The 20,373-nt window shown below is 34.8% G+C and overlaps 1 protein-coding gene across 4 annotated transcripts; it reads left to right on the forward strand.

The window, feature by feature from the left end:
* The first annotated feature begins 1,323 nt into the window (after positions 1–1,323).
* Positions 1,324–19,498, forward strand: LOC111985175 (histone-lysine N-methyltransferase SUVR5). Of its 4 annotated transcripts, none has more exons than XM_065777156.1 (12): positions 1,324–1,949; positions 6,290–6,892; positions 7,504–7,806; positions 7,951–8,061; positions 10,367–10,477; positions 10,923–13,736; positions 15,030–15,191; positions 15,869–15,985; positions 16,323–16,426; positions 16,512–16,649; positions 18,538–18,625; positions 18,955–19,498. In XM_065777156.1, exons 2-12 carry the CDS (start codon positions 6,461–6,463, stop codon positions 19,060–19,062), a joined length of 4,488 nt encoding a protein of 1,495 aa, XP_065633228.1. In that variant the 5' UTR covers positions 1,324–1,949; positions 6,290–6,460; the 3' UTR covers positions 19,063–19,498. The 4 variants fall into 4 exon arrangements, with proteins under 4 accessions (XP_065633228.1, XP_023872585.2, XP_065633229.1 ...); XM_024016817.2 differs by having other exon boundaries at positions 6,391–6,892; XM_065777157.1 differs by lacking the exon at positions 1,324–1,949 and adding an exon at positions 1,985–2,508 and having other exon boundaries at positions 6,391–6,892.
* The last annotated feature ends 875 nt before the right edge of the window (positions 19,499–20,373 follow it).

Here is a 20,373-nt window from a genome sequence, read left to right on the forward strand (position 1 = left end):
AATTTTCATTCCTCTTGAAATTGGCAAAAATGAGAGAGATTGAAATTAAATTTAATGAATTTTTTTACTAAAATACACAAAATACCCCTATATATTCAACTATTTATTTTAAAATAAAGATCTAATAGTAATATTGTCATAAAATGATTTCATTTTATTCTCTCGATGTTACTCCCAAACAAGATTACTTATATTCTATTCATTTTTATTCATTTATTTTAAAACATCTAATCAATGTTACTTAATTTTATTACATTTCATTACATTTTTTTCCATTTATTTCCCTTACTTAAATACATTTCCATTCTCTCATGATCATTCTATTCTGTTATGAACTCCCAAACGAAGCCTAAGATTTAAGATACTCTCCCATCTCAAATACACAGTGTACTCGTTAATGAAAAAGAGCTTCTTAATTTAGTATTACAACTCAAACGACTTACTATACAAGCAACCAGATCATTGAAACCATCGACAGACCACATTCTACACATTGAAAGAAATGGTGACACCTATTATTATGGAATGTACAACCCAAAATAAAAATTTGGAGATATAATTGTATAGCAATTTGTTAAACCTACATGTTTCTCAAATAACTAAATATTCGTCATTGGTTGTGAAAATGAGAGGGATCAGGTTCATTGTACCATGAATATGCCAAAGTGAATTCAAAACCATTGAAAATGTTGTATTCTACGATAATATTAAATTCGACATTCTCAAAGAGTCAAGCTACATAGATATATGCACATATATATATATCTCCAAATCGATCAATATTATTGACTCTGTTGCTTCATTTATAAAAAATAGCATTTTATTTTTTTGGGCACGGGGCGAAAAAAAAAAAAAAAAAAAAAAATGTTGCTTCATTTATAAAAAATAGCATTTTATTTTTTTGGGCACGGGGCGAAAAAAAAAAAAAAAAAACCAAACCCATGGGCCATGCCAGAATTAGAGTTCACAGTGTAACGACGGCGCGGTGCTCTAATACCACGCCTCCTCATCTTTCGGTGTACTTTCACAGTAACCCAAACGATTGTTACCCACAATTCGCATCTCGATGTCTAATCTTATCTACCAATACCAAATCGAATCGGCCCCCTATCACACAATTCAGAATTCACAACCCAAAAATAAAAATTAAAACAAACCCATATCAGTAAACACCAAGAAAACAAAAACCCAAAAAAAATTGAGTCCCAATATCACTTATTATATAGTTATATTATCACAGACAGACCCAAAAAAAAAAAAAAAGGAAAAAAAGTGTGCATATATACAATAGAAAAGAATAGAGTCCAACGCCACGTTACAAAAACAAGCCTATAGAAGCGCGCTTCGCATCCCTGCCGAGTCTCCTTATAAAAAGTTAGTAAAGTGATAACCTCCCAAAACCAAAAAACCAAAACCCAGTCACTGAGTCAAGAGCCTCATCTTTATAATTAAAGGGTATTTCTTTTATATTTAGGCTCTCTCTCTCTCCCTTCTATTCTTTTTCACCAGAGATTAGACCCAGACCACTTCTTTTTTCTCAATTGTACCCCCACACGTCTCTCTCTCTTTTTTTTTTTTTAATTTTTATTCCTCTAGTACTAATATATATCTCTCCCAAAACTTTCTATATCTTTTTTCTTCAACCAAATTATTTTGTTCTTTCATTTTGGACACGGGGCCTGCCCACCTCGCCCACCCCTATATCAATTTCTCTGAAACAAAACACACACCCACCAAAAAAAAAAAAAAAACAAAAAAGGGTCACAGAAAAACACATCTATTACTAGGGATATTGTGTGAGATTGAGAGAGAGTCGTAGCTGAAAATTAAAAAAGAGGGCACAAAATTCACCACACCCACACCTTCAAAATTTTTGCCCGTGGCCTGGCTGGCTTCCGTGCAAGACCAAAACACCAAAAACCCCCAAAACCTTACATTTCTTTTAAAAGGTACATTTACATTACCACTTTCATTTCACCTCTCCCCAATTATTTTTTGGTTGCTCTCAGTTATCATCATTGTTAGGTTAGGGTATGTCATATATGTATATATGCATATTATGTTACATCTTACAGATACAGTCTAAAAATGTTTTTTTTTTTTGTTGTTGTTGTGACCTAGCTGATAGCTCCACCCCCATAAATTATTTTACTAATAAGAAAAAAAAAACACATAATGGGTCACCCAAAAACCCTCTCTTCAATTCCACATTCATTCTAATTAGCTTTTTCATTAGGGATTTTAGGACATTCATGTTGTATTTGCTACATGATTTTTTATTTTTTATTTTTTTTTGGTGATCATGGATTTAAAAGGGTCCAGCCATGTTGTACATGTTCATGATCTAGATTGATTTTTTTTTTTTTTTCACTGTGTTACCAAGTTAATGACAATAATGTAGGGTTTTTAGGGTTTGTAAATTGAATTAAGGGTTTTGTAAATTGTACGGAGAAACGTCGTGCTTGACTAGAAGAATTTGTTGGCTACGGTTTTGAAAGAAGTAATTAGGTGGGATTATGATCCTTTTTGAACAATTTTGCCTTGTTTACATATCGATTCGTTGGCTTTGTTGATTTCATTCTCAGATGGGTTTTGATTCACATGTTGCCTATTTAGGGTTCCGCCATGATCAAGACCTCTACTTATCAAATGGGTTTTAAAAAAAAAAAAACTTTTATAAAAATTTTAAGGGTTCCGCCATGATCAAGACCTCTATTTATCAAATGGTTTTTTTTTTTTTTTTTAAATTAATTTTTTTTATAAAAATTTTAAACCATTAAATTTGATAGCTTTAGCTAAAACAATTACAAAATTTTCTACTTGTACTTTCTGTTTTTTATTTTTTTATTTTATTTTTATTTTTATTTTTTAAGATAGAGAGAAGGGAATTAAATTCTAGGTGTAGACAGTAATATTTTTGAGAAATTAGTTGTGAATTATAATAACTTAGCATTAAGCTTCATGGTAATATTGCTATCAAAATATACGGGAAGTTATTTATTTTTTTTATGAGATGTTTATAATTTTTTTTTGAGAGATAATTATAACATGCTGCTAACCTAATAGCTCGTATCCTTTCATCCCTTAGACCCCCAAGCACTTTGTGCATGGGAGGTGCCAATTCAGCTACAAGGCCCTTGGCAGGATGTTTATAATTCTAATTGCATGGTGTTAGAACACATATTTTAGACAATTAATAAGATGAAGTGAATGAATATTTTTCTTCCTTTTTTGGGTGATTTAGTGAGAGTACCTTTATGTTCATTGAGTGATATGACACCATAATATTTTTGCTACTTTATTTATCTATTTTGGCTTCCCCTGCCCTCATCCCCTTTTCTTTTTTCTTCCTTCAAATTAAGAACATGGGATGATACAGTGTTATTAAAAGTAAGTTTAAAGGTCAAAGTCTAAGTGCTTCACTTGGTTGAAGCAAAGCGCTTTCTGGCTTCTCTTTGAAGAAGCACAAAGAATGTCTAGGCATGATTTTTTATTGTTTGTTAAAAAAAAAAAAATATGAATCATTAAAATTAATTGTTTGATATTGAAAGAAATGAAATGGTCTAGTGATTTAATTATAAAAAACACAATTTTTTAATCACATATTATATATATAAAAAAAGTTTATTTACATATCAAAGGACACAAACCATGGTAATTGACTAATATGGTGCTTTTTTGGTCTTTGCCTTTTGGATATCTATTAATTGAACCATATGCTTCTTTTGTTCATAGCTATCGCAGTTATAATTATAAGCGCAAGTGGATTATTAATGTACTTTGCAAAAAAAAGTGGATTATGAATGTAAAGATTATTATCATATTGTCCATTGATAACTGATATCCAACTATATAAATTTTTTAAGAAATTGCAAGAACTTATGTAAAATTTGAACATATAAACTTTGTGCAATCACTGTCTATTTTAGCTAATAAAAAAAAAAAACTATTTTGATTTATTATTTTTTTCTATTATATGCTATTTTTCTTATGTAAAATTTATTTAATATTACTGTTTTGATTTATTAATTTGAAAATTTTGAGCTTTATTTTATTTAGGTGAGCACCTGTGCTTTGCGCCTAGACTCCAAGAGGCCTACGCGCATGACACTTTTACCATCACTAGAATGATCAATGAAAATGCAAGTGAAAGATTCTAGTTTTAAGGTTTCTAGAAATTTTGTATCAACAGGTAGTTTGGATTGACAATCATTATAAATTAGGTTCAAAGCATTTGCTTTTATTTTTCTTTCATTTAATTTAATAATTGTATCCATGTGGCACTTAGGTATACTCTTTATACAATGTGCCATGGTTATAGTGTCACATGGACAAGTCAGAAACATGGTTGTGCTGGTCTGTTTCAGTTGAGATGGAAATTAGATTTTTTAAGAGGAAACACAAAAAATAATATGGTATTTCTAATAGATCCCTCAACACAATTAGAGACAACGAGAACAACAACAACTAGCCTTAATCCCAAATTTTGGGGTCGGCTATGGATCCTCAACAGATTGGTTAGGGTTGGTCACATATATTATTTTTTCTTTATTCTATTCTATCTGAAGTCATATTTTCTGTTACTCCTTAAATTGATAAGTCAATTTTTTATTACTTCTACTAATGTTGTTTTGGGTCTTCCTCTGGCTGTATTAACTTGGATCAATTCACTCTTTCTTATCAATGCATCAAAATCACTCTCTTTTGAACATAACCAAATCATCTCAAGCAATTCTCTCTCATCTTTTCATCAATAGGCCTAGGACCTATTATTATTATTATATATATATATATTAATATATTTTAAAATGTATGTTGTCTGGCTTCTTTGGTAAGTAGATGATTGAACTGATCTTATTGGGTTAACTTTTCAAAATGAATATTTTTCCAGTTGAATGGCCTGAGTTTCATTTAGTCAAGTTAGATGGCACCCTATAGCTAGAAATATTGACCATAGTTTCAAAATAACAAGGAGTTCCACTAAGAAATTTATGAATGATATTGGAAGTTAAGAATGAACTTGTCAAGAAAATGCTTTGCAATAAAGTTTTTTCTTTTAAGTTTATTAATAAAGATTTTGGGATTTCATTGATTTAAAATTTATATTAATTTTTATGGTGCCTGTGACCGTTTCACTGATTATGGTATTATTCATTGGTAATATGTTGAAGCATCTTTATTTTCCATTGATTATGGTATTATACATTGGTAATCTTTTGGGCAAAAGGAATAAGTTAGGATTTTTTAATGTAACGTAGTTTATCCAATGCATGTATAAACTTGACATGTAGAGCATTTTTACTTTAGGCATGATGCTTCATAATGTCAAAGGTTGTGAGAGTCTTAGTACCGGTATCTAAATATTGGGAAGAAATTGGTCTATTACTTGAAATTGTCAGTTAAGTGACATGGTTTTCTTTGCTTTTATGATACTTACTAATTTAATATGTGTCAAATGACATTTGAGCTCAGCTTTTTATTGGAATTCCACACTACATCATCCATACATTTTCAATGCATCTTTATCAGGTCTTCATCAGTGGCTGGAGGGCAGGGAAAATGTTGGGGCCATGGCACCTTCGCACCCCCTCTTTTTTTTTTTTTTTTTAATAAATATATTTTAAAATTTTCCTCGTTTTTAAACCAATGGCTCCAATAAGCCTCAAAGTTAATTCAAGCATCTGCTTTGATACAACTGCAATCTCTTGATAATCTTGTCAAATTCAGTCATTCCACATTAATAATCATTATTTGAGTTTTGATTATTTTAGTAAATTACAGTGTCATTTGTTGGATAAACTATACCTGGAAGTTTACAGGATGAGATTTTCCATAAGACTAAGTTTTTCTTGTGAAACCTTAAAATTGGACTGATTCGTATTTGATTGGAGAGTTGCATGCTTTTCTAATGCAAATTTGTGGTCTTTGTTGTTTTATGTTAAACTTCAAATTAAAATTTTGTGCTGTGATATTTCAAATAGATTTTGAGATATATGTCATGAGTAGCACCTACAACTATTAGATGAAAGTTTGCTTAAACAAACTAGGGGGAATGTTGAGAAGATCACTTCCACAATGTCTTTGGTACTTTGGCAAAAAGTGATCTCCAACTGCACCATGGATTATTCTGTATATAACCAATCCAAGTCAGGCCACTTTTGTTTTCATTAATGATGTCTAAGAGCTTTTCTCTCTGTGATTGATTTGTAGAGATAACGTTACACCTATGTACATGTTGCACATCTATGCACACATCTGACATTCTCATTCTTCTTTTTTTCCTGTTCAGTCAGGAAGAAGTATGCTCTAAATTTGTTTCGACTATATATCTTCTGGTATACCTTAAGAGTGTATTCTGACTCTTTCATGGGGTGAGTTTTATTTGAACAGAGAGGTGAGTTGGGGAATAACCAATGAGATCATAAGCATCATATGGCACTAAAAATTTCAGTCTAAAATCATGGAAGTGCTTCCTTGTTCTGGTGTCCAATATGTTGGAGAATCTGATCGCTCTCAACAGAGTTCAGGAACAGTTTTTCTTTATGATGGTGAAGCTAACTGCCTTGAACATGGAAAACAAGTTCAAATGGGAGATGGTAAACTGGGTAACTTATTGCTAAATGTGGAAGGGCCTCAAATAGAAAAACCGGGCGAAGTTAAAGGGACAGTTGATGAATTGCCTACTTCAGAAGGCCACTGCAGTGGAGCTTCATATTGTGATAGTCAGTTGGAAGACCAAAATTTATCTTGTGGTTCTCATGATTTTGAAGACGATGATGTAAATGCGCAGAATTATTGCATGGACCCATGCATGCCAAGCAGGGAGGAGGAGTCATCTCTTGCAGAGCCCACATGGCTGGAAGGGGATGAATCAGTGGCACTGTGGGTCAAGGTAATCATTTCAATTTTTTTTTTTACATTATATATAAAAAATGTTCTCTCATTTGTGAAATTTATGGTATTTGTTCCAAATTGTACGGTGTTATCTAGTCTTATATTTTGTAGATGTGAGCATACTAGTTCTGGTAGGTTGAATACTGCATGCTTGTTGTCTTCTTTCTTGATTGTGCACTGAAAAAATATGATGAAGTGGAAGATTCAACCTATACATAAGCCCCTCCCAGTGTTCGTCAGTCCCATGTTCCCCTTTCCCAACCTATGAAATAACTTGGAGCAAACCAACTCAACTTGTAGTGTCATGGCTAGATAGTGTTTGGTTTTACTAAAACAAACTGAACATGTAGTGTCATGGCTAGATAGTGTCAGTCGACTCCAATGTGACTACCTCTGTGCTCTTAATGTACCATCCTCAACCACCCCCAACCATCTGTTTGGGGCTATGCCTCAAAATTTTGTCACTATGAGGTTCCAAGTCCTTGTTATTTTCTTAATTTTTGTTCCTTGCTTGATGTTTTCTAGTTTTTAGTTTTCTTATGTGCCATATGAGATAAAACACATGCTAATTTTTCTTGTTTTAATGCTTCTCTGTTTTTCCAAGTATAGTGGAGGGGGAAGTGGCAAGCAGGAATCCGATGTTCCAGGGCTGACTGGCCATTGTCAACTTTGAAAGCAAAACCAACACATGACAGGAAGAAATATTTTGTGGTTTTTTTTCCACACACAAGAAATTATTCTTGGGCAGATATGCTACTTGTTCGTTCTATCAATGAATTTCCACAGCCTATTGCATATAAGACACATAAAGTGGGATTAAAAATGGTTAAAGATTTAACTGTTGCACGCCGGTTTATTATGCAAAAGCTAGCTGTTGGCATGCTGAATATTGTTGACCAATTTCATACTGAGGTATGTGATTTGGTATTCACATTTGATTGTGGTTTTATTCTTTTGTTATTTCTCTGTTGAAACTTATAATTTTCTTGTCCTCTTAGACTTAAAAATCTTTCTTGCATGGTTGTTCTTATTAGAGATCTGCCCAAACTTGTGTAGGCATTGATAGAGACTGCTCGTGATGTGATGGTTTGGAAGGAGTTTGCTATGGAGGCTTCCCGTTGTGGTGGTTATTCTGAACTTGGAAGAATGCTTCTGAAACTGCACAAGGTAAACTTCTTCTGTGTTATAGTTTTGGAAGTATTGTGAAACTCTATACATTTCTATAATTAAATTTGACTTAATCCATTATCTTTGCTGTAGTCCTTGAAATATAATTTGTATAGTTCAATGCTGAGAAGAGGTTGCTGTAGTGATAAAATTAATGCGACATGGTCCAGATTGATTCTACCCATATAATACACAAAATAGATAATAAAAAAAATATGAATATGTAATTTTCTTTTTTGAACATAATTTAAGCTTCTTCCCATATATTCTTGTATTATCAACTCATTTCATCATGCACTTCTTACGAATTATAGTACTTGTTTAAATTTTCACATCCTCGATCCTTCACTGCTCTAGAGTCTTACTCATCTAGAGAAGTTCTCTATCTGGCACTTGGATACTCATGCGCATTTAACTGCTGGTTGGTTGTGTAGTGTAAGCTTTTCACCTTTTAAAAAATATATTTAGTTGAATATTTTTCTTGTTTCTATTAAAGCTATGATATATGTTTAAATCTCCCACCCAAAAAAAAAAAAAAAAACCATTTGGCAACAACCACTTCCTTGCCCTTTTTTACCTTTTACCTACAGTTGTTCATTCATTAGGAAGTAACGCATCATGATCTGATTAGGTGATGCAGCCATGGAAGATTAATTTGCTACTACTTTGCAAATTGGCCGCCTATTCAAGAATTATTTTATGGGGTCCTCATGTGAAGTCCAATTGAAGTGAAAGTTGGGTGATTTTAATGGTCTATTGAGTCTTTTAGGGTTAAAAATATTTTATTTTATTTTATTAGTTATGGGCAATTTTATATTCAGCGGCAAATCTGTAATTTCTTCAATTTCTTCAAGTCTTATGAATTAAGGGTATTTTGGTAATTTGGTGTAACTCTAAGCAATGTTACACCACCCAATAACTTGTTATATAATTCATATTTTGAAAATCCTACCATTGTATTACGTGTTTTATATGTTCTTAAGTTAACATTTATGCCAATTTTAATGTTAATTGGATGTTATTTACTATTCGATTTATAAACTCATCTTTTATGCATTATTTTAAACTACAAAAACTTGAATTTAAACATTGATGACTTGACTTTTAATCTTTGATCACCTTGAAATTTTGCAAGTATGGAGAATATACAAAGATAATGTAATCTAACGGTGGATTTGTCAAAATTCACATTCAATTAAAAAATATTAAGTGGTATGATATTACTTAAAGTTACATTAGATGTAACTTGAACTCAATACCCCCCCCTACACACACACATATATATAATTTTTTTTTTAAAAGTAAGCATACATTTATTGAAAGGATACTACTTCATGAAAAAAGACACAAAGTAGCCTAAAGAATTACAAATAGAAAAATATCTACATATGAATTAACTTTACGAAATATTGGACATAATATTTGAATTAGGACCCATAATCCACCACTCACATAGCAAATCAAGAACCATCTCTGGCAATACCCATTGAATCCCAAACATCCTGAATATAAAACTACACAACTCAAAAGCCATGTTACAATGTATCAAAAGGTGGTTCACTGTCTGCCTACTACAACGGCACAGACTTAACCAACTTACCGTTGAATAACCCCTTTTGATAAGGTTCTCACAAGTAAGAATTATCCCCAAGCCGCTATTTACACAAAAAAGAAAACTCTTCAGGGAGCCTTGACCCTCCATATGGCTTTTCCAAGGGAAAGGCATAGGGGATGAGCCCCATAATGACTCATAAAAAGAAGATAGAGAGTTGATTAATAAAATTATTGAGTGTTTTGAGCATAGAGGCATATTGGCCTTTGTTGATTCTTTTCTCATTTCTTCTTCTCTCTCTTTTCTTATACTTCTCTTCCTAAATTTACTGTTCATAGGTACTGTTCACGAACTTCATACAGCCCCTAAAACACCATAAAACCTCTTTTTTCTTCTTCCTTACAATCCCATAATCCTTCTTAAACAATTCTAAACCTAGATTTACAAATTCTCCTAACCCTAAGCCCACAACAAACACACGTAGACAAATTCTCCAACTTATCCTATGTCATTAGGTTGGTTGCTTACGTTAACATCTCTGGCATACAATTGACTGTTGAGTGTTACCGTACATGTTTTTGCGTAGACTGTAGGATTTACATGAGTGGGGCCTATCTAACTTCCATGTGTTCAAGTCATGTTATTAGATTATGCTGAAAGCTAACCTTTATGATCTTGTTCTTGATGTTTAGAAGTGTTTCCCTTCACTTATTTTGGTTGGCAATGAAGTGATGCTACTTATATCCTGCACAGATGATACTTCAACGTTACATGAACTCTAACTGGTTACAACATTCTTTTCACTCTTGGGCACAAAGATGTCAGAATGCACATAGTGCTGAATCCATTGAAATGCTGAGGGAGGTATGTGATATACTTTGCTCATCCATTCATGTTTTACAATCTTATGTTGTTCAAGGTACTAATCTTCATGATGTGTTAACTTCGTTTTGAAGCTTTGGTCTTTTACTCTGTCACATGAGTTTCAGAGGAAACGAAAAATTGAAATCTTTGCATGGTATTTGTTTTCCTTTTGAACTGAGGGAGCTGGTCCACTGCTCTTCAGAGTGTGACCAAATCCAGAAGATTGTAGCTATTTAATGTATCACCCTCTATTTATATGGGATCAATTATTGCTTTTAATTGCTTTTCTTCTCCCCCCACATAGTGGGAAATTGAATTGAAGATACTGTAATCATCTTACTTCTCACCTGCAACAATAAAATGGATCCATATGGTCTTGAATTAATTTAAAATTGTTTTCTCTGAATTCTGGCTGATGCTTTCATCCTTCCTTTCTCTTGTTCAGGAATTGTTTGATTCTATTTTGTGGAATGCAGTCAACGCTCTCTGGGATTCACCGGTGCAGCCCACATTGGGTTCTGAGTGGAAAACCTGGAAGCATGAAGTCATGAAATGGTTTTCAACCTCTCATCCAATATCTAGTGGTGGAGATGCGCAGCAGCAGACCAATGATGGTCTCTTGACCACAGGTCTCCAGTTTAGCAGGAAGAGGCCAAAGCTTGAGGTTCGTCGTGCAGAGGCACATGCCTCCCAGGTGGAGACAATTGGATCTGATCAAGCAATGAACCTTGAGATTGACTCTTCATATTTTAGTGTTCGAGACACTGTAAATGGTGCTACATTAGCATCTGAACCCTGTAAAGTGGATGATAGAAAGGAGGTTGCTGCTCCAACAGATACGCCTAGTTTTGTGGCTGATAAATGGGATGACATTGTAGTTGAACCTGGAAATTCTGAATTAATTCAAAACAAAGATGTGGAATTGACACCTGTGAATGAAGTGGTCGCTACAGAATCCTTAGAACCTGGGAGTAAGAATCGACAATGTGTAGCTTTTATTGAAGCTAAGGGAAGGCAATGTGTGAGGTGGGCAAATGATGGTGATGTTTACTGTTGTGTGCATTTGTCTTCTCGTTTCTTAGGCAGCTCTTCTAGGGCAGAAAGGACTCCGTCTGTTGACACACCAATGTGTGAAGGTACCACTGTTCTTGGTACTAAATGTAAGCATCGATCTTTATATGGTTCCTCTTTTTGTAAGAAACATAGACCTCGAAATGAAACAAGAGGGTCATCAATTTTTCCAGAGCCGATCAAGAGAAAGCATGAGGAGAACCTTCCCAGTTCAGAAACCACGGAATGCAAAGAAATAGTATTGGCGGGCAAAGTCGAAAGTCCCCTCCAAGTGGATCCTGTCTCAGTCATGGAGGGGGATGCTTTACAAGGAAGGAACAGCTTAACTGAAAATACTGAGCATCCTGGTAAGGATAATAACAGCACAGAGGTGCTGCACTGTGTAGGCTACTACCTGCACGATAATCTCAACCCATGTCTGGAAAACCCAAACCGCCATTCATTATACTGTGAAAAACACCTTCCAAGCTGGCTTAAACGTGCAAGGAATGGTAAGAGTAGAATTATCTCAAAAGAAGTGTTCATAGATCTTTTGAGGGATTGTTCCTCACAGGAGCGAAAGGTGCGATTACATCAAGCATGTGAGCTTTTTTACAAGCTCTTTAAAAGTATTTTATCCCTGAGAAACCCAGTGCCTAAGGAGGTTCAATTTCAGTGGGCCGTATCTGAAGCCTCTAAAGATTATAATGTTGGTGAATTCTTTACAAAATTGGTTTGCAGTGAAAAAGAGAGACTCAGAAGGATTTGGGGCTTCAGTGCAGATGAAGCTGCACAAGTTTCCTCTTCTATCATGGAAGAACCGGCACTGTTGCCAATGGCAGTTGATGGTAGTCATGATGATGAAAATACCATTAGGTGCAAAATTTGCTCTGAGGAGTTTCCTGATGACGATGCACTTGGCAGCCACTGGATGGACATTCATAAAAAGGAAGCACAATGGCTGTTCAGAGGTTATGCTTGTGCCATCTGCCTTGATTCTTTCACGAATAAGAAAGTCCTTGAAACCCATGTGCAAGAGAGACATCATGTGCAATTTGTTGAACAATGCATGCTTCTCCAGTGTATTCCTTGTGGCAGTCATTTTGGGAACAGTGAAGAGTTATGGTTGCATGTGCTTTCAGTTCATCCTGTTGATTTGAAGCCATCAAAAGCTGGTCAACAGCATAATCTGTCTGTTGATGAGGATTCTCCACCAAAACTTGAGCTTTGCAATACAGCTCCTATGGAGAATATCTCTGAGAATTCAGGTGGTTTCCGGAAATTTATTTGCAGGTTTTGTGGGTTGAAGTTTGATTTACTACCTGATCTTGGCCGCCACCATCAAGCCGCGCATATGGGGCCAAGTTTAGTCAGCTCTCGCCCTTCAAAGAAGGGGGTACGTTATTATGCATATAGACTAAAATCTGGAAGACTTAGCCGTCCTAGATTTAAAAAGGGCTTGGCAGCAGCATCTTATAGGATTAGGAACAGGGCCAATGCTAGTATGAAGAGACGCATCCAGGCATCAAAGTCACTTAGCACTGTAGGGGTAAGTACACAGCCTTATGTAACTGAGGCAGCCAGTCTTGGCAGATTGACAGATTCCCACTGCTCTGCAGTTGCAAAGATTTTGTTTTCTGAGGTTCAGAAAACAAAACCTCGGCCCAACAACCATGACATTTTATCTACTGCTCGTTCTGCTTGCTGCAAGGTGAGTCTTGTAGCATCCCTGGAGGGGAGGTATGGTATATTGCCAGAACGTTTGTATCTGAAGGCAGCTAAGCTCTGCAGTGAGCATAACATTCAAGTTAACTGGCATCTAGAGGGGTTTATGTGTCCTAAAGGTTGTAAGTCATTCAAGGATCCATACTTGCTTTCTCCATTGATGTCTTTTCCTCATGGGTCTGTGGGGTACAGATGTGCACATCCATTGGATCCAGTGAACGACGAGTGGGAGGTGGATGAGTGCCACTATATCATTGATTTACACCAATTGGGATATGGGTCCACTCAAAAGGCAGTTGTCTTGTGTGATGATATTAGCTTTGGGCAGGAACTAGTTCCAGTGGTCTGTGTCGCTGATGAGGGTCTTTTGGATTCTGTTCACATCCTTGCGGATAGTTCTGATGGCCAAAATGCTATGCCTTGGGAGAGCTTTACCTATGTTATGAAGCCATTGCTTGATCAATCCATTGCTGGTGATACAGAGGTAAATTTTTTTTTGAAAGTAACACAGTTAAATTTATCTGAAAGATATTAATCTTTGGTCTAATGCTAAGTAATTTGGAATTTAAGATTATAATAACTAGCACTATGCCAGTGCAATGCATAGGTTAATAAAAAAATCAAATGTAAACTAAAAGAGAGTTTAATAATATAAATGAAATTGAACAATAAAATAGGGAGCAAAAATAAAATAAAAATAACTTTTAAGTTGTGTTGTATAGGACTGAATTTATATCAAATCCAAAAATTATAATAAAATGTTAAAATAATTTAAAATAAATAATGAAACTTTTTTTTTTTTTTGCGGGTGATAATATACTTTTACTTTAGAGGAAACTATGTTAATAATTTTAATGTGCTTATAGCATGCTACATGGTGAAAGTTTGTCATATGATATGTGATACTTAAGTTGTGCCTAATGTGGTGTATCTGGAGGGAGCGAAATTGGCGAACTTTTGAGGATACGGACAAATCCGATGACTAGTTGCTCGCTTTTTCTAGTGGTTCTCTTTTTGATTGGTCTAGGGCTTGGGGACTCACCTCTAGTGACTCTCTCCCTTTGTTCCTTAATTCTTTGCTCTGTACTTAGATCTTTGTTGGTTTTTGTTTGTTTTGTTGTCTTTTCTTTTTGTTTGTTTCCTTCTCTGTACTCCTTGCTCTACCTTATGTTGTTTCATGAGGTAGCTTTTTGAATATACATCTTTCTTACTTATCAAAAAAAAAAAAAAAAAAAAAACAAAAATAGGTAGGTTATTAAAATAAAAAATAATGAAAATTAAAAAAAAAAATCTAGAAACATTTGATGGTAATAGATTTTTAATCAGAGTAGTATTTTTAAATTTCTTGAAATTTTGGTAATAAGTTTCACTTAAAGCAAACTATGTTTATAATTTTAGCATACTTATAGTGTGCATCACATGACAAAAGCATGTCCTAATTGTGTAAAATAAAGGGGATAAAGAACTTTTTGAATTGCATAAGGAGGGAAAAGAAAAAAGAGAAAAAAAGGAGAGATTATCCACTTGGTGCAACAACAATGTTTACAATGCAACTTTTATTTTTATAGATAAATTTTAAAAGGTCCTGATTGATGGGCTGTTTTATGTCTCACATGCCATTTCGCCATACTCAATTTCTTCTCCTGCTGCCGCCGCTTTCGCTCTTTCTCTGACACACCAATACGCAAACAAATTAGTGCACAATATGTAGGGTATATGCATAATTCTCTAACCTTGCCTTTGTATGTGTTTTTTGTTTGTTCTGTACTCATTGCAGAGCTTACAATTGGGGTGTGCCTGTCCACATTCAGCATGCTATCCTGAAACCTGTGATCATGTTTATCTCTTTGATAATGACTATGATGATGCAAAAGACATTAATGGGAAACCCATGCACGGAAGGTTTCCGTATGATGAGAAGGGCAGGATTATCTTGGAGGTAATGTAATTTCATCTATTATCAACTATCCTTGTCATCATCGTCATCATTTTTTTCTTAAAATTCTTTTAAGTGGGTACTGATTTCATTGATGGCATGTCACAGCATTTAGCTTAGCTGCAATAAAACCTAGTATTTTCTTCCACCATTTACGCCAGTTATGAGCTATCCTTTTCTTGTTTTAGACAGCAACAACAGTTATTTCTGCCTTCACTGTTGCTTGGCATGCAATAAATCTTATCATTCTTTTCCATCAGGGACAACCACATACAAGCATCATTTTGATTTGATTCTTTAATCGGTAAACTTGGATTCACTTCAGAAAATTTGCCGTTCATAACTTTTGCTAGAAATGATATTTAACCTATATTGCGAAGAGCCTTGTAGCTCAATTGGCACCTCCTAGTTTTTTTCAATGGAGAAGTCCAGGGTTCTAATCTCCCCTCCCCCTACTATTGATTATAAAAAAAAAAAAAAAAAATGATGTTTAACCTATATCATTAAACCAAGGCGATCACTAGGCTACCGACATTAAGCTCTTGCTCAATGAGTTTTCATTTATGTGACAAGCAGTTTTCATTTAACCTTCTAGTTCATTTGTTTATAATCTTCTTTACACCTTTTTAATTTTCCTTGGTAAGTCCACTAAATTTCTCTTTTCCTATGAAACTCTGCAGGAGGGTTACCTTGTTTATGAGTGCAATCATATGTGCAGCTGCAGTAGAACCTGTCCAAATAGGGTTTTGCAGAATGGGGTAAGAGTGAAGTTGGAAGTCTTCAAAACGGAGAAAAAGGTATCTGTTAGAATTATGATTAACTAGTTAAATCTATTTTTGATAGCTTAAGCTTTTGGGACAATTGGTAATTTATCATGATATCAAAGTAGATAGTCTTGAGTTCGAACCATGCCTCTACTTTACCTCCCATGTAGAAATCCCGTGTTAGACCCCATTTATTAAGGGTGTTTGGGCCCACACATGAAGGGAGTGTTAGAATTATGGTTAAATGATGAAATTCATCATTTCCTAATAGCAATAGCTTTTGGGATAATTGGTAATTTATCCATATCATTTGTCATTGTTGTATTGTTTTCAGGAGTCTGTATTAATCACTCTCATTGTTGATTCCCAGGGTTGGGCTCTCAGGGCAGGTGAAGCAATCCTGCGTGGCACGTTTGTATGTGAGTACATTGGTGAGGTCTTAGATGAAGAGAAAGCAAACAAGAGGCGCCGCAGGTTTCTCATATCTTATGATAGATACAGTTTGCGTTTATTATTATCATGCTATATCTACTGAATGGATCCTTGTGGTATTTTTCAGGTATGGGAACGAAGGTTGCAACTATCTGTATGAAATTGATGCTCATATCAATGATATTAGCAGATTGATTGAAGGACAGGTCCGACATGTGATTGATGCTACGATATATGGAAACGTTTCACGGTTCATCAATCACAGGTGAGAAAAGATTTCTTGAATGGGTTTTTTTTTTTTTCCTTAATACTTGGGTTCAGGAGGCTTTTTATTTAACTCGCTTACATATGCATCCATTCAAATAAATCAATTGGTGGACTACCAGTTTGCTCTAAACTCAAAAATGTTTTTCCGGAGGTTGCTAATGCAACACAAGGTCTTAATCAGGCCTATAATCTTCAGTAGTTTTTCCATCTAGTTCATGTAGAACTGGGAATTGTGAAACAGGCTGTAGTTAATTCTCTAGTTTACCTACATTGGAAAGGAGGCCAACTCCTGGTAACAAATGATGGTCACACTTTTGTTTTGATTGGTGACATGAATCTAAAATTTAGCCAAGAAGCTTAGTTCAAGTGAAACCTCCTTCCCTTGTTAGAGCAGAGTGGGTGGTGAAGCTGTGGATTCAAAACCCACTGAGTATGTGTAACATAAAATTTAAAATTTACCCCTTCCCATCTTATTCCCTGGCCACCTGAGCAGAAAAGTGCCATGCTAGGAACTTGGATAACACAATTTACATCAAGTTTCCCAATTGTAACTAATACCTGCACCACCATCACCACTAATGGCTGTTATTTTGGTAGGGGTTCCTGGAAGAGGATGTATCATTGTGTGATGCAACTGTTTCTGGTATAATGGTTGTACTGTTTGTTACATTAATATTAGTTACATAAATTTTTCTGTTATATGATAGTTTTACTGTAGTTATGTTGTGTAATAGTTTCATTACTCAATATTTGAAGGACTACAAAAATAGTTTCTTAAGATAATTGCAAATATGTAAAGAACCTTTACCATTTCCTCTACACTGTCACCATTGTCAGCATTGCACCTTTGAAATTGTCACATACCTGCTCCAACACCATCACCGTGATTCTCTCTCTCAAACATATGTTACTACCAGCCATACTGTAGAGCTCAGCATTTTGTTTAAAATAATGATTTTGAGTTTTTGGCTTCTTTTTTGAAATAATGATATGGGCTAGACTTTTTTGAATTGATATGCCCGTGGCTGAAGCTCCTTAAGCTTTAATTTCTTAGCCACAAACTTCAACTTGTTATTTGTTTATTATGGTTTCCATATTAGTAGATACAATTTACTTTTCTTTTTTATTATATGCAATTCTAGAGAACATACTAGGAAATGAGTTTTGCTTTCAATTGAAGTAGAATATATTTTGATTGTCAATCTGAATATTCACCATTTTGATTGAGTAATGCCTTTTTCTATTATACACCATCTGTTCAAGGTACTTTCCCAAGGCTTAACTGTAACTGTTGACCCTTTTTTCCAATAAAGTAAACTATTTCAACTTCTGTACTCAATTCCTTTGTGGTGTTTTAAGTATTAGAATCATAATTTCCAATTGGTTCCAGTTAGAAAGGAATTGGAGCTGGAATTGCAAGTTGAAGCTTTAATTCTAATTCCACATAGCAAATCAGACCCTTGAGAGAAGCTATGGCCTGACTTAGGCAATTAGTTACAGGTGTTTGTGCGGCCAACTAGTGAGATGAACCAACCCCAAATGGTTGTTTGATAGGTTCCCAATACCTCTTGAAATCCATGAGGTTCAAAACTCCTAACCAGCATCTTAGGGCTACTCCCAAGGGATTTTTTTTTTGTTTAATTACTTGGTGTGTATGGGATGGGGGGACTACACACTCCCAAGGGATTAGTCAGGTGCTCAAAAAGCTCATTGTGGCACTACGTTAGCACAAAAAAAAAAAGAAAAAAAGAAAAGAAAAAAAAAAAGTCAGACGAGCCTTAATTGACTCAATAGTTTTCTACTAAAAAAAATAGTTTTTATCCTGCCATCAGCTGCTTTGGGCATGTTGAACCTGTTGATTTACTTACAAAATCTGTTATTTGTAGCTGCTCACCAAATTTAGTCAATCACCAAGTTCTCGTGGAAAGCATGGATAGTCAGCGTGCACACATTGGTCTTTATGCAAGTCGAGATGTAAGCACTCTCTCCCTGTATTTCCTATAATGTTTGTCCACATTCTAAAACTTGGGATGACATAGTCAAATATGTTTTCCAATGTGATTTTCAAGATGACTATTACTGTTGGATAGAAGAGGTTATTTTCTGGAGGCCTTTACTTCGTAGTGTTCTGACTATTGACTTGCTCATTTGTAAACACAGTTGGATTTCATCCTTCCCAATCCTGATGGATCCCCTTGGATGATGGCATTCTATGAGAACTAACTTACTACTATTATTATCTTAGTGTGCTAGACGACTAGACGATCATTTTTCATATTTTACTTTTACCATTTTATGAGCAGATAGCTTTGGGTGAAGAGCTGACATTCAACTATCGGTATAAGCTGCTGCCTGGTGAAGGTTATCCATGCCATTGTGGAGCTTCCAACTGCCGTGGCCGCCTTTATTAAATTTCAACCAACCTTAGCGCCCTCTGCTTCTCTAGTCTGGACAACCTAGTGCCTAAAATTTCATTGGAGAACAGGAAAATCTGAAATTGGATACATCAAAGCAGTGATAGAATGGCTGAGATCTCGACAGAATGGCCTGCAATTGCTATATAGTGTGCCCCCTCGCCCTTCTGTAAATTACAACCTACGTTTCTTTGTTCATATAAATCCTCACCCCCAACCAAGAAAAGGGCAATTTTACTAGCATTCTATACATGTTTCTTTGCAGAAATGAGGATGAAATGTCATTTTATCATTTTTGTTTTTGTTTTGTTTATTAGGAAATTTTTTTATCAACTGCAGAAGTGGCTCCAGATTAGCGAATTGTAGATGGCATTCTCGATGTTCAAATATCTCTCTGGTCTGGTGGGAATGCATTCTCAATTTTCAAAGTTAATCTCTGGTGGGAATGCGTAAATGGCCAATGTTTTGATTTTAAACGTATTTGCCATATATGTTATTGAAAATATTTAAAACCCTATATTTAAGGGGTGTAAAAAATCGAACTCTTTGTTAGAATTAACAAACTAGACTCTCACAATTCAAAAGGTAACAAATCAAACTACTTGTATTTGTGTGATGGCATTATGCGTGGGGGAGTTAAGAGAAGATCAACTTTTCACAATAAAAAGAATACAAAATAAAAGAGCTAAGAAGAAACTCCATCATTGCACACCATCCTACCTCTGTTAAACCATCAGCCATTGCAGGTTTTTTTTATTTTTATTCTTTCTGTTGGCATTTGAGAAGCTCTGAGCCTATTTGGTAAACTTTTTTCAAAACAGTTTCAAGTTTTTAAAAATGAAAAATGGTGGATACCAAGCAATGTCTCTTTGTTTGGTACCTGTTATTAGAAAAATTGATCTCAACTTTTACTATACTGTTTTCTGAGAACAACCCGGATGTCTTCTGTTCTCATTTTCTGTTTTGGATGGCATTTTTGTAAATATAAGATTGCAATTTTATTATATTTTATTTTTTTTTCTTTATTTTAATATGGTGAACTGGGCCATCTCCTCCACAACAACAATCATGCATGTTGCTCGGGTATCATTATTGCTTGGACTGTTCTTGTTCATCAAGGTTGTAATAGAAGATTTTGTGAATGAAATAGCTGGCTTCTGCTCTCTAAATTTGAGTGAGAGAGTGGTTAGAGAAAAAATTGGAAGTGGGTTAGTTGTCATTTCCTTGATTTTGCAGTTGGAAGCATCATTAGTCCCAGAGGACCCCATGCGAAAAAAGAAAAGGGACTCCACAAAATTTTTCGATTAT

Source organism: Quercus suber, unplaced genomic scaffold, assembly GCF_002906115.3.
Source record: "Quercus suber isolate HL8 unplaced genomic scaffold, Cork oak 2.0 scaffold_149, whole genome shotgun sequence".
Classification (NCBI taxonomy): Eukaryota; Viridiplantae; Streptophyta; class Magnoliopsida; order Fagales; family Fagaceae; genus Quercus; species Quercus suber.

Bases quoted from the DNA above. Each gene is read 5' to 3' on its own strand.
- LOC111985175 (XM_065777156.1), top strand. From the start codon at position 6,461: ATGGAAGTGCTTCCTTGTTCTGGTGTCCAATATGTTGGAGAATCTGAT. The intron at 6,893-7,503 runs GTAATCATTTCA...TTCCAAGTATAG, and splicing joins CAGTGGCACTGTGGGTCAAG to TGGAGGGGGAAGTGGCAAGC. The intron at 13,737-15,029 runs GTAAATTTTTTT...TACTCATTGCAG, and splicing joins CCATTGCTGGTGATACAGAG to AGCTTACAATTGGGGTGTGC.